Source organism: Bombina bombina, chromosome 5 (genome assembly GCF_027579735.1).
Source record: "Bombina bombina isolate aBomBom1 chromosome 5, aBomBom1.pri, whole genome shotgun sequence".
Lineage (NCBI taxonomy): Eukaryota > Metazoa > Chordata > Amphibia > Anura > Bombinatoridae > Bombina > Bombina bombina.
In genome coordinates, this window is record NC_069503.1 from 1024235608 (window position 1) to 1024250500 (window position 14893).

The 14893-nt window shown below is 34.6% G+C and overlaps 1 protein-coding gene across 1 annotated transcript in view; it reads right to left on the reverse strand.

The window, feature by feature from the left end:
* Positions 1–13221, reverse strand: part of ANGPT1 (angiopoietin 1) — a 399705-nt gene extending 386484 nt beyond the window's left edge. Inside the window, exon 1 of the mRNA XM_053715282.1 lies at positions 12641–13221. Within this exon, the coding sequence (XP_053571257.1) occupies positions 12641–12940 (300 nt within the window). The 5' untranslated portion in view covers positions 12941–13221. The remainder of the gene's footprint in view (positions 1–12640) is intronic.
* Positions 13222–14893: the final 1672 nt, after the last annotated feature.

Sequence of the window (14893 nt, forward strand, 5' to 3'; positions counted from 1 at the left end):
GGCAGGGGAGAAGCAAAGTACAAACAAGCAAAAGCAGCTGGGAAAACTTTTTGTTGAAATTGCAGCACTGGCTCAAGGGGCAAAAAAATTGTGTGTCTACAACTTCCCCAGTCCCACCAATGTTCACAAATGCCAGCCCCTCTAATAAAAAAAATCTATGCATCTCAACATTGTGGGTGTCACCCGGGTGCGGCCCACACCCCCCGCACCCCCTAGTGACGCCACTGCATACACTGAGTATGGGTAAAAACTGTAACATTTTTAAAACAATTCTTTGTAATCAGCTAAGATCTTCTGCACAAAGTCCAAAAACCATGTGAAAAGCTGATGTAAAACTGTTATGTGATGATTTGGAATACTACTGTGCAGCATGTGATAGGGAGGTGTTCTCATTTGAATGTTTTGCAACATTCGAAAAAATGAAATTAATTTTAACACATTTGTTTGTTTTGAACTTTGAATGTTTGCACAACATTCTAACATTATTTTAATGTACTAGTATTTAAAGGGACACTGAACCCAAATTTTTTCTTTGGTAATTCAGAAAGAGCATGCAATTTTAAGCAACTTTCTAATTTGCTCCTATTATCAATTTTTCTTCATTCTCTTGCTATCTTTATTTGAAAAAGAAGGCATCTAAGCTTTTTTTGGTTTCAGTACTCTGGACAGCACTTTTTTATTGGTGGATGAATTTATCCACCAATCAGCAAGGACAACCCAGGTTGTTCACCAAAAATGGGCCGGCATCTAAACTTACATTTGTGCATTTCAAATAAAGATACCAAGAGAATGAAGAAAATTTGATAATAGGAGTAAATTAGAAAGTTGCTTAAAATTGCATGCTCTATCTGAATCACGAAAGAAAAAATTTGGGTACAGTGTCCCTTTAAATGTAATATTCTATTCAAAATTTACTAATTCAAATATTGCATGATTCAAATTGAATTCTGCAATATTCGAATGAGAAAAAATCTAATTGATATATCTGTAATAGTATTTCTAATGCTTTCTTTAAATGTAATATTTGAATTATGCAATATTTAAAATAGAAATAAAATAATCAATATATTTGTAATATAATTTCTAATGCTCTCTTTAATATTAATTATGCAATATTCAAAATGGAAAAAAATTTAACCCCTTAGTTACCAGACCCTTTTTAAATTTTCTTACCGTTAAAGGGACAGTCAAGTACAAATTTTTTTTTATAATTCATATAGGTATGTAATTTTAAACAACTTTCCAATTTACTTTTATCACCAATTTTGCATTGTTTCTTAGGTATTCTTTGTTGAAAGCTAAAACTAGGAGGTCCGTATGCTTATTTCTTAGACCTTGAAGGCCGCCGCTGCATTTTACATTTTTTCACCACTAGAGGGCATTAGCTCATGTGTTTCATATAGATAACATTGAACTCATGCACATGAGCATTGATTGGCTAAAATGCAAGTCTGTCAGAAGAACTGAAATAAGGGGGCAGTTTGCAGAGGCTTAGATACAACGTAATTACAGAGGTAAAACATTTATTATTATAACTGTGTTGGTTATGCAAAACTGGGGAATGGGTAATTAAGGAATTATCTATCTTTTAAAACAACAAAAATTCTGATGTTGACTGTCCCTTTAAGGACCAATGCTATTTTTACATTTCTGCTTAGCTGTAATTTTCCTCTTACTCATTTACTGTACCCACACATATTATATACCGTTTTCTTGCCATTAAATGGACTTTCTAAAGATACCATTATTTTTATCATATCTTATAATGTACTATAAAAAATATAAAATATGATGGAAAAAAACACACTTTTTCTAACTTTGACCCCCAAAATCTGTTACACATCTACAACCACCAATAAACACCCATGCTAGATAGTTTCTAAGTTTAGAAAAACCCAATGTGTACATGTTCTTTGCAAGTTATAGGGCAATAAATACAAGTAGTACTTTGCTATTTCCAAACCATTTTTTAAAAATATTAGCGATAGTTACATTGTAACACTGATATCTGTCAGGGATCCCTGAATAACCGTTCACATGTATATATTTTTATTTTAGTAGACAAACCAATGTATTATTGATCTAGGCCCATTTTGGTATATTTCATGCCACCATTTCACCGCCAAATGCGATCAAATTAAAAAAAAAAAGTAAACTTTTTCACAAACTTTAGGTTTCTCACTAAAATTATTTACAAACAGGTTGTGCAATTATGGCACAAATGGATGTAAATGCTTCTCTGGGATCCCCATTGTTCAGAAATAGCAGACATATATGAATTTGGCGTTGCTTTTTGGTAATTAGAAAGCCGCTAAATGCTGCTGCGCACCACACTTGTATTATGTCCAGCAGTGAAGTGGTTAATTAGGTAGCTTGCAGGTAACTTGTAGGGTTAATTTTAGCTTCAGTGTAGAGATCAGCCTCCCACCTGACACATTCCATCCCCTACAGCAGTGTTTTTCAACCAGTGTGCCGTGGCACACTAGTGTGCCGTGAGAGATCCTCAGGTGTGCAGCGGCAGATTAACAACAGTGCAGGGGTTTCCCTCTTTCAAATTTTGAAACATTGTGAGGTATGTGACAAGCTGATCAGGCATTATTTACAACCATGACATTGACATTCATTCACAGACAATCATTATGATTGTTTGTAAAAGAATGTCAATATGTCGTGTATAGTTTGTAGGAGGCATGGCATGACAGCACAGTGCAGTGTGTGAGTGTATATACAGTATGTGTATATATATATATATATATATATATATATATCCTGTATTAGGCTACAATGTGTCATTTTGTAAAATTTTGGGATGGTGGTGTGCCGCAGGATTTTTTAATGTAAAAACATGTGCCACGGCAAAAAAAAGGTTGCAAATCACTGCCCTACAGATTGGGGTGTTGTCTCATGAACTTAAACTAAAACAAATTAAATGCCTACCCACTGATCATACTTCTCACAGGGTATGATCCAAAAATGAAAAATTCAGTATATGTGAGAGTGCGGGTGGCGCCTGTGGGCTATCTGTTTGAATAGTCACTAGTGACTAGTGACTATTGAAGTGGAAATATATTCAATGGTGGTCTTATTGAGGTGGAAATAAATTCAATCTAAGTTATTCTAACATACAAATAGCACCGAGAGCTCTAGTTGCAATCATACAAGCATGTCACTAAGAAGTAACCAATCAGAACATCTTGGGTTTATAAAAAACAATAAGACATTTTAATAGCACAATTTTAAAAAAACAATTTTAAAACAATATTACTGACACCGGTGTCAAATTTTAACACTTTGTTAGCATAGTACGTAGCAATATCAATTAGAAACAATTGTTGCAACTAAAAAGGATAAATTTGTAATATATTTCAAAGCAATTCTTCTATCCTAAATGTCCGTTTTTCTGAACATAAACCAGGAGCAGTTATTGTAATTAATTAAGTGCACTTTTGTTTCTCTGTAACTTAATACTCAATTTCAAAAGGACTTGTTTCTCATATGAAGGCAGTCTATGTAAATAGTAAATCTTTAAGTGTGGGGCTTGTCGGTGTATAGTTAAGTCTTGCAACAATTTCAGAAGTTGCTGTTACAATATTTAGATCACAGAAAGATGTTGTATTTATACAGCACCTGTTTGTAAATGTTGCACCTTTCAAGTCGTAAGAAATATAGGTTCTTCAGTGATTGTGCAATACTCACTCTTTCTTCGGCGTCCTCCGCCAGTCTGCACGTTTCTGTGCTTAGACGATGCGTGTTGGTAGTGACCAATCGTTGACGGTTTCTTAGAGTGTGCACTCTTTTGAATAAACTTGTAAGTCTTCAAACTCCTACCGCTCCGTTCTTGGAAGTATTTTCAATGTTGCGGTTATGGGAGCCAATCCAGGGTCTCAGTTCAGGAGCTAAAAAAACAATAGAACGTCTACGCGTTTCAGCTGCTCAGAGCCTTTGTCAAGATGATCTTTCTTTCAAGCTCCTCCTCTATATAGGTCTAGATGTTAACCCTTCACTTCTTTTTGATTGTAGCTGTGGTGTTTAACCCTTCACTTCTTTTTGATTGTAGCTGTAATCTTCTCGAGTAAGATTTAGGCTGTTTCTATCTTCACAATCCTGGCATAAGGTTATTCTTTTAGGCTTCTCATAACCATTTTTTTTTTTTATTTTTTTTTAAAAATGTATTCATTAATTAGCAAAACTGCTCCTTGGTTCTTTTAGAACAATAATAAGGTTCTATACTACATATATATCTTTTTATTTATACATATAATATATAAGTGTTAGTTCAATAGTCCTATCAGAAAATCATTTGAATTCTTTGTTAACAGTGCACAGTTATACAACATGCTGTCATATAAGCAATCCTTATTTTTATATAATCTTATTTTTATATAAAGAAAGTCTATTGTGGTTTTGGCCCTTTCTATATGGACTTCTATTTTATTATAAAACTCAAGTCTATTTCACTATTAAGGCCTGCAGGTGATAGTGTTCCAAACTCATAAATAAGGTCTGCTTCCTGTCTCAATAATTTCTCTTCCATATTGCCCCCTCTACCATTGTGTATTGCCTTCTTTATACCCCAAAATCTCAAGTCCCCAGTTCTCCTTTGATGTACCTCTAGAAAGTGTTTATATAGTGTGGTATCTTTCCTACCATGTTCAATCCCTAATAGATGCTCTCTTATACGGTCCCGTAGTTTTCTACTAGTCTGTCCAAAATATCTAAGATTACAATTACATTGCAGGAGATATATTACATTTGTATCTGTGCATCGAATTATTCCATTAATTTTTTAATAATTTTCCTGTCTTCTCAGACTTAATATTCTTTAATTTAGTACTATGTTTGCATGATTTGCATTGTTGGCAGGGAAAGAAACCTTCTATTAGATCTCATTTCAAATCCTTAACACAATAGTCCACACTATAAGTGTGGACTATTGAACTAACACTTATATATTATATGTATAAATAAAAAGATATATATGTAGTATAGAACCTGATTTTTGTTCTAAAAGAACCAATGAGCAGTTTTGCTAATTAATGAATACGTTTTTTAATTTTTTTTTTTTTTTTAAAAATGGTTATGAGTAGCCTAAAAGAATAACCTTATGCCAGGACTGTGAAGATGGAAACAGCCTAAATCTTACTTGAGAAGATTACAGCTACATTCAAAAAGAAGTGAAGGGTTAAACACCACAGCTACAATCAAAAATAAGTGAAGGGTTAACATCTAGCCCTATATAGAGGAGGAGCTTGAAAGAAAGATCATCTTGACAAAGGCTCTAAGCAGCTGAAACACATAGACGTTATTTTCTTTTTTTTAGCTCCTGAACTGAGACCCTGGATTGGCTCCCATAACCGCAGCGTTGAAAATACTTTCAAGAACGGAGCGGTAGGAGTTTGAAGACTTACAAGTTTATTCAAAAGAATGTGCACTCTAAAAAAACGTCAACGATTGGTCACTAATAACACGCATCATCTAAGCACAGGAACGTGCAGACTGGCGGAGGACACCGAAGAAATAGTGAGTACTACACAATCACTGAAGAACCTATATTTCTTTTGACTTGAAAGGTGCAACATTTACAAACAGGTGCTGTATAAATACAACGTTCTGTGATCTAAATATTGTAACAGCAACTTCTGAAATTGTTGCAGGACTTAACTATACACCGACAAGCCCCACACTTAAAGATTTACTATTTACATAGACTGCCTTCATATGAGAAACAAGTCCTTTTGAAATTGAGTATTAAAGGGACAGTCAACACCAGAATTTTTGTTGTTTAAAAAGAAAGATAATCCCTTTATTACCCATTCCCCAGTTTTGCATATCCGACACAGTTATAATAATACACGTTTTACCTCTGTAATTATCTTGTATCTAATCCTCTGCTGACTGCCCCCTAATTTCAATTCTTTTGACAGACATGCAGTTTAGCCAATCAGCGCTCACTCCTAGGTCACTTTACGTGCATGAGCTCAATGTTATCTATATGAAACATGTGAACTAATGCCCTCTAGTGGTCAAAATGTATTCAGATTAGAGGCAGTCTTCAAGGTCTAAGAAATTTGCATATGAACCTCCTAGGTTTAGCTTTCAACTAAGAATACCAAAAGAACAAAGCAAAATTGGTGATTAAAGTAAATTGGGAAGTTGTTTAAAATTGCATGCCCTATGTAAATCATGAAAGTTTTTTTTGGACTTGACTGTCCCTTTAAGTTACAGAGGAACAAAAGTGCACTTAATTAATTACAATAACTGCTCCTGGTTTATGTTCAGAAACGGACATTTAGGATAGAAGAATTGCTTTGAAATATATTACAAATTTATCTTTTTTAGTTGCAAGATTTGTTTCTAATTGATATTGCTACGTACTATGCTAACAAAGTGTTAAAATTTGACACCGGTGTCAGCAATATTGTTTTAAAATTGTTTTTTAAAATTGTGTTATTAAAATGTCTTATTGTTTTTTATAAACTCAAGATGTTCTGATTGGTTACTTCTTAGTGACACACTTGTATGATGACAACTAGAGCTCTCAGTGCTATTAAGTCTGCCAGAACTAAAATAAAAGACTTTATTTTTTATGTTTTATATATATGCTGCAGTGTTGGATCCCCCCTTAGCCCCCAACCTCCCTGATCCCCCCCAAAAACTCTCTAACACTCCCCCTCTACCTATTTGCCACCATCTTGGGTACTGGCAGCTGTCTGCAAGTACCCAGTTTGCTAAATTTTAGGCTTTTTTGCGCTAAAACCATTTTGTTCTGTAGTGTAGCTGCCCCCTCTCAATACCCCCTCCAAGATCCCATTCCCAACAGTTATTTCACCCTCCCTCTTTCTCCCTCTTCCTCCTTCCTTTTAAAGGTGTGTAATGCCCCCCCGCCTCCCCCCCGTGCACGTTCCCAACATCTGCCGCGCACATGAGCCAGGAACAGGAACTGCTCCAGCGATGGGCCACCCACTCGCCTCTTTCATATACCTCCCACCCACCAAAGATCGGTACAGAGTGGCCCTCTCTACATCGGTTTACTTAAAAAAGGTATTGCACGTTACCTCAATATTGAGGAATCGCTGTAATACCCTGAAAGCGGCTGGAAGCGATCACGCTTCCAGTGCTTGAAACCCCAGAGGACGTGCCAGGCACGTCCTTGGTCCTTAACGACAACTTTTTGTGGGACGTGCCTGGCACGTCCTCGGTCATTAAGGGGTTAATCAATATATTTTTTATCTATTATGTATCAATTTACTAAGTTACCTACCACATGAACTATTGAAGTTCTGAATAGTTTTTGTTGAATTGAATGTTACATTCAAAATTTCGAATGTGGATATTTGATCTAATTATGAACATTTGAAAATGAAAGTAACATTCAAAAACCGGAAATAACATTTAATTATCTAATTTTAATGGATTTTCGCTCTTATCAACATTTGCTTGTCTACAGGACTATTTGTTCTACCAAGCAAATTGCACTTTCACCACATTCGCCCAAATGTATGTGATAAGTGGATTAATGTGCCGTTTTCAAATGGATTGGGATGCCTTTGAAATATTACAAAAGGGACCTTAGATCAAAATGTATCACAACCTTTGAAGACGATTCTCTTGTGATGGCTGAATTGCATAAAGGCAACCTCCACAGCTATTAAACATTTTTTTTTTAAAAACATTCTATGTGGAAAAAGGTTATAAGTAACAGAGAAATCATGCAACAAATACTGCAGTGTAGATATTCACTATCTAATAGGGACAATCCCCACAGTTTTCATGGCTGACATAAATAAGTTTCCACAAGCAACAATACAAAAAGTAGGTTTATTTGGGATAGAAACATCCATTTAAAAAGATGAAACAGAAAAATCTTCAAATTATAAAATAATTTTAGATACTACAAAGAAAAAAGCAACATGCACATGCATCTGTTGACCATACATGCTCATTGTGCCAACTCTACTGAAGCCCTTTAAAATGTCACCAGCACATTAAACATCCGTAGAAGTGAAATATGTATAAATGCAAGCAACTGACATAGCAGCAGCAGGCTATGCACACAATAAAAGTTGAAAATAAAATAGTCATATCTTTAAAATGAAGGGATTCGGAAAATGCATGCATATAAACCTCTAATAAAAATGTATATGTGCTTTTGTGCATTCATCTTTCATGGCTCACCATGTTAGAAAAATGTCTGGATTTGCCTTTAGAAATATGGTAACAGTGTTTCCAAGATGGCCACCATGGTGTGGCAATATAAACAAATGACATATTTGTACAGGACGGCTGTGCAAGTGAATATGTTATGGTGCAGACTAAACAAGGGGGAAATATGACTCACAATCATAAATGATAAAGTCAGAATGGGCACTGTTGTAATAGGAAGGTGCCCTGTTGCAGCCTTTTTTGCCAGGGCCCAGTGATGTCTAGTTATGCCCTTGTCTCAGAGAATTCACTAATTCATATTGTAGCTTGTAGATATTAAACTGTATGCAAAAAAAAAAAAAGCTTTCTTGAAACTTTTCAGGGAATATTGAAATACTAAAGAAAAGTTCAATGGAGTCAGCCAGGCCAGATGCGCATGGCAAACGTTTTGTAGGCAGGTGTGGAGGAAAATAATAACCTGTAAAGAACCAGTTGAATAAAAAAGCCTTTCAGTTTTCTGTAGCCAAAAAGATACCATAAAACAGCCATCTGAGGAAAATTGTAAGGATGTTTTGGGAATTCTCATTTAGTATATGTGAAGTCACTTGACTGTGATCATGCCAGGTTGCATTATTACTATGTAGCCTATGAACTTAGGAATATATATATTATTTATTTTTTTACTAAGAAAAGCAAGTTAATTGAAAGACAAGTCTTCCAGCATTACTTTGTCATAAGTCTGCTGCATTATAGTCTGAGTTCCAAAGAGCTTTTATTCAACAGTGCAATAATTTCTGTCAAGCTTAAATAAACATATAGTATTTGAGATTTTAGGTGCCAAATATTCACTTCACATGACTCCCACGCTCAAAACTGCGATACTGTATAAAGACCTATCCACAGTTACTTCTTACTTTATGTATTTAACAAGAATGCATAGGGTGCACTGTCACTTTTAATCATAAAAATCCATAATTACATGAGGAATAAGTAGAATACCATTATGAGAGCACATTGTGTCCAATTATGTGTGAGCTGAAAACTGCATGAGCAGCCATCTTCTTTCCACAAATCAGTTGTTTCTTACAGTAATAGACATATATAAGCAGGTTATTTCACTCTAGAGGAAAAATTGTACTTTTTAAATCAGTTTGACCCATAACAAGCAATGCTACATCACTAAGATATCATTTCACCCTTTTATCACCTCTATATTGTGCACCTTCTGACAGGTAGGGGTTTAAAATGTATTTATGTATCGGCCATTTTATTGACTTCAATAATACAGCATGTTCTCACAGAAGTCTTCATTATTTTTTTAGAAGAGTATCTGTCCTCTGCTTAAAGGGAAAAGAACACTGCAGCCAAGATTTTGGAGAAAGGGAAAACCACAGATGTATCAAAAGGACATTAAACAACTATTACATTTGAGTAAAAAATGGTTTAATTCTCCCTAGATAGGCCAAAAAGCAAAATCTGTAATCTAGGTTTTCAAAATGCTGCAAATTGTCTAAACCAGTGATTTGATTTGTAGCATTTGTAGGTAACAGAATTTGCTTTTTGGTCTGTTAGGAAGCAGGGGATACGCACAGTTTAGACAAAAGCAATAGGTGTTTAATGATGCTAATTGAAAAAAAATCATCATTTTGAGAACATACTGCAGACTTTATTTGCATTATTCTATTCACCAGACTAATTCAAACTTTTGTTGACATAGTTCAATTAAGTTATAGATATTGCAATTAAACACAATACACAGTGTTTATATAAAATAATCTCAGCAGTATTTAAATGGGAAATTATGCAACAAGTCAGCTGTTTAAAATAGGTGTTGCTCTCTTTTATTACAAAAAAATAAATAAATATAAACATTATTCTCAAATCTAGATATTGTTTGAGGTTTTGATATGCTATGGAAACATTTTCAGCCTCCTAATAAAGAGCCTTTAGTTTGTTTCCCACAGTACCAACAAATGTGATACTAGTACAGTCTCTAATGAATACAAGTAATCATAGTAAGGCTCTAATGAATACAAGTAAGGCATGCACATTTTACAACAGCAAACAATGCCACGATGATCATACAACTGATACAGCAATGTAGCACACGATAAAAGTGGAACACTTGGTATTAATTTACTATTTGATTTTGTATAAATAGATAGCAGCATACAGTGAATTGATAAATAATTTTCCTTTGTAAATAAATAAATAAAATCTGATAATGGGGTTGATCGCAATCATTTAGAAAAACATCAAATGTTTTATCTAAAACAATCCCCATAGACAGTAATGGTGGTTTTCTGTAGAAAACCATTAGATACGTTTTTCTAAAGGATTGTGATCAACCCCATAGTTACTGGTATGTGTTTGTGTGTCTGTGTTCATGCACATACAAGCTAGAGTGTGTGTGTGTCTGTGTTTGTGCACATACAAGTTAGAGTGTGTGTTTGTGTGTCTGTGTTTGCGCACATACAAGTTAGAGTGTGTGTTGTGTGTCTGTGTTTATGCACAAACAAGTTAGAGTGTGTGTTTGTGTGTCTGTGTTTGTGCACATACAAGTTAGAGTGTATGTTTGTGTGTCTGTGTTTGTGCACATACAAGTTAGAGTGTGTGTTTGCGTGTCTGTGTTTGTGCACATACAATTTAGAGTGCGTGTTTGTATGTCTGTGTTTGTGCACATACAAGTTAGAGTGTGTGTTGTGTGTCTGTGTTTATGCACAAACAAGTTAGAGTGTGTGTTTGTGTGTCTGTGTTTGTGCACATACAAGTTAGAGTGTGTGTTTGTGTGTCTGTGTTTATGCACAAACAAGTTAGAGTGTGTGTTTGCGTGTCTGTGTTTGTGCACATACAATTTAGAGTGCGTGTTTGCGTGTCTGTGTTTGTGCACATACAATTTAGAGTGCGTGTTTGCGTGTCTGTGTTTGTGCACATACAAGTTAGAGTGTGTGTTTGTGTGTCTGTGTTTATGCACAAACAAGTTAGAGTGTGTGTTTGCGTGTCTGTGTTTGTGCACATACAATTTAGAGTGCGTGTTTGCGTGTCTGTGTTTGTGCACATGCAAGTTAGAGTGTGTGTGTGTGTCTGTGTTTGTGCACATACAATTTAGAGTGTGTGTTTGTGTGCCTGTGTTTGTGCACACACGAGTTAGAGTGTGTGTTTGTGTGTCTGTGTTTGTGCACATACAAGTTAGAGTGTGTGTTTGTGTGCCTGTGTTTGTACACATACAAGTTAGAATGTGTGTTTGTGTGTCTTTGTTTGTGCACATACAATTTAGAGTGTGTGTTTGTGTGTCTGTGTTTGTGCACATACAAGTTAGACTGTGTGTTTGTGTGTCTGTGTTTATGCACACACGAGTTAGAGTGTGTGTTTGTATTTCTGTGTTTGTGCACATACAAGTTAGAATGTGTATTTGTGTGTCTGTGTTTGTGCACATACAAGTTAGAGTGTGTGTTTGTGTGTCTGTGTTTGTGCACATACAAGTTAGAGTGTCTGTTTTGCACATAAAAGTTACAGTTTGTGTGTTATAAGTTGTGTGGTGTTATGCATGTTTCTTTCTATAATATGCAGCTAAAATATTAATGGCCAAAGTATTTTCCACAAACACAAAGAATTCTTCCTTTCAATTATTAAATTATTTCAGCTACTCTGTATTTCACCTTTACTAAAATAATACAGTACTTACATTGTATTTTTGGGGAAAGAACTTACTTCTTGTTTCCTTTCTGTATAACACTTCTTTATTGCATGATACCAACAAATAATAACTATATTAATAAAGACACCCATAAATAGACATTTTTGTTTACAAAATAATAATAATAATTATAATAAATTATGTTGTTATTAGTATTATTATTATTATTATTATTTTGTAGCAATAATAATAATTAGTATTATTATTATTAATAATAGTAATAAAAATACATTTGTTTTAGTCATATTCCAATTAACATTATGATAATGATATTTGGTCAGGCTGTATCTAATTTCACAAATTCTTGTCATCTCGTTTTAATAAAATGTTCTTTTAAAGAGCACTCGGTGATATTTCTTCCCAGGTATCTTGGTAACAGATATTCTTAACAGCCTCTCTATAAATAGATGTTATAAGACACAATATTAATAAACTGTGTTCTTTCTAAGTATCCTTGAAGTCTATTACTGTATACGGCTTCTAAAACCAAGACAGGGAGAACCTATTTAATGACTTGTGCCAAATATGTATTAATACCCCCTGCAAGATGATAAACTTATGTTGTTGCACACTAGCCATTGACAAAACGTTTTTTGTTTTTTTTCTAAATTAGAAAAAGATTTGCCTCAAGGCATTGTAAAAAAAAAACAAAAAAACAATAAAACTAACATTTCTTCTACAAAAGTATACACTAATGCCCTCCACACAGCTAGAAATAAACATAAAAGAAACTTTCTCTAGATTAGTGACACATTGTACATTACACAAATATCTTGTTTATTTTAGAACCGGAACACTTACTTTTTGCAACCACTGAGTGTAATTTTCCATCACATGTTCCAGATGTTGCAGTTTCTGGGAAGAAAAATCTTGATCCATTTGTGGAGCATCCCTTTGCAAAGCATTGGTGTTATATTGCTCTGTTGTACTTTCTCGACAGTTCCCATCTTGCTCAGGCAGAATAAAAGTATATGTGCACTGACCATGCTGAATCCGGCTAAATCTTCTTCCATTGCTGTCTGTCCCTTTTCTTTGCACATTGCCCATAATGTTGTTAAATAACAAACTTGCCCAAAAAGCTAGCAAAAATGTTGATGCCATTTCTGCTTTAAAGTTGGGAAACTATGTATGTTGCAGGCAGTTGGATTCAGTTGCACAATTTTATTTTAACCTTTTGATATCTTCTTTTCAGCTCCAATAGATATATTTAGTGCATGGTAGGCAGAATCTATTGTTTCCTCTCATTTGCAGTCTAGAGATTAGCCAGCCCTCTGCACATGCATAGCCTGGTCCCTTCTCTCTGCACAAGCTGCTGTATAACTGCAATTTTCTCTGGGAGCCTTGTGAGTTTTATTAAGGCTGCACATTCAGTCCAAGCTGGAAGCTGCTGCAAGATGACTTGACAGGAATGTGTGTATGAGTGCGCCCCTATGCTAAGGATGGCTGGTGGCTTCAATACACACAGATCGTTTTACAAAGTGGCTGCAAGCGTGACCTCAATCAAGCATGGCTATTCTGCATAACAACTAAGTCTCAGGATAGCTTATGCCAATCAGAAATCTTTTTCTTACAACTTATAATGATTTTAGCAAGATTTATTTTGCAAACTCACTGTAGTTTTCTTGTTTTCTTCCATGATGATTGGGATATTTTTTTTTTTCCCTTGCAATGTTTAACTTGTTTAAAATGTTGTTTAAGATGTTTTGGAAAATAGTTAACAATTATAGTTGAAAAAAAAAGTTTTTCTTTTTTATTTATGGTTGATTAGGGTGGGAATATTAATTAAATGTAACAATCTTTAAGCAAGACAAAATGAATTCAAAACTAATACAAAGAAGATAGAAAAGAAAAGTTTTAAACAAGTATCATTCTCCAGAAATAAAGAATAATAGTGAATGGAAATTGCTCAGTTATCACAAAAATACTGTTAAAGTCTTAAAGTGACAGTCAAAACTCGAGATAACAGTATCCGATATTTAAAAATAAAAAACGAAGATCCGCCTGCAACGTACCCCTTTTGTCTTTCCTAGTAATCATCGTCGATAACTTCTATAATATGAGGTAACTATGGCAGCCTAACTCCCCCCACCGTTACGTAGCTACCTTCTTCTTCAAATGATCAGTCAATCAGAATCCAATCCTCGGTCAGAAATTGCACGCGCTTGCAATTTCTGACCGAGGATTGGATTCTGATTGATTACTAGGAGAAAGAAGTAGGTAAGACAAAAGGGGTACGGTGCAGGCGGATCTTCGTTTTTTATTTTTAAATATCGGATACTGTTATCTCGAGTGTTGACTGTCCCTTTAAATGGACATGAAACCGCATTTTTTTTCTTTCATGATTTAGAAAGAGCATTTTTCTAACTTACTTCTATTTTCTAATTTGCTTCATTCTCTTGATATCCTTTGCTGAAAGGCATATATAGATAGGCTCACTAGCTGCTGATTGGTGGCTGCACATAGATGCCTCTTGTGATTGGCTCACTCATGTCCATTGCTATTTATTTAGCAAAGGATATCTAGAGAATGAAGCAAATTAGATAATAGAAGTTAGCTGGAATTTTGTTTAAAATTCTATTCTCCATCTGAATCATGAAAGAAAAATTTTGGGTTTAGAGTCCCTTTAAGTAACTTTATTAGATATTGAAGCCAGATTATGATAATTACTTACAAAAAATATTCCACATTGATTTTATGCACTTGTTTGGTTTCAGGTAATCATGAGGAATAACTTGAAAATATCCATTTACATTTGTCACTGTATCTTGTCTTTCTTTGGGCATATTTCTATCCTTTGAGAAGCAGTGACACAGTGAACTATGCAGATTATAAAGGAACAATATACACATTTTATATTGTTTCATCAATAAGAATGCTATTAAATGTATAGCTTGTTTTTGTTGAAAAAAAAAAATGCTATCTCCAGTGCTGAAAAGAATACCCTTACTTGTCATGAGGTGTGTTCCTTTTAGCCAATAGAGATGGAGGAGTTGTCCTTATCAGCCAGTGAGAGATTCATTAAAATGATAAAATATTTACTGTTACCTTAATTTT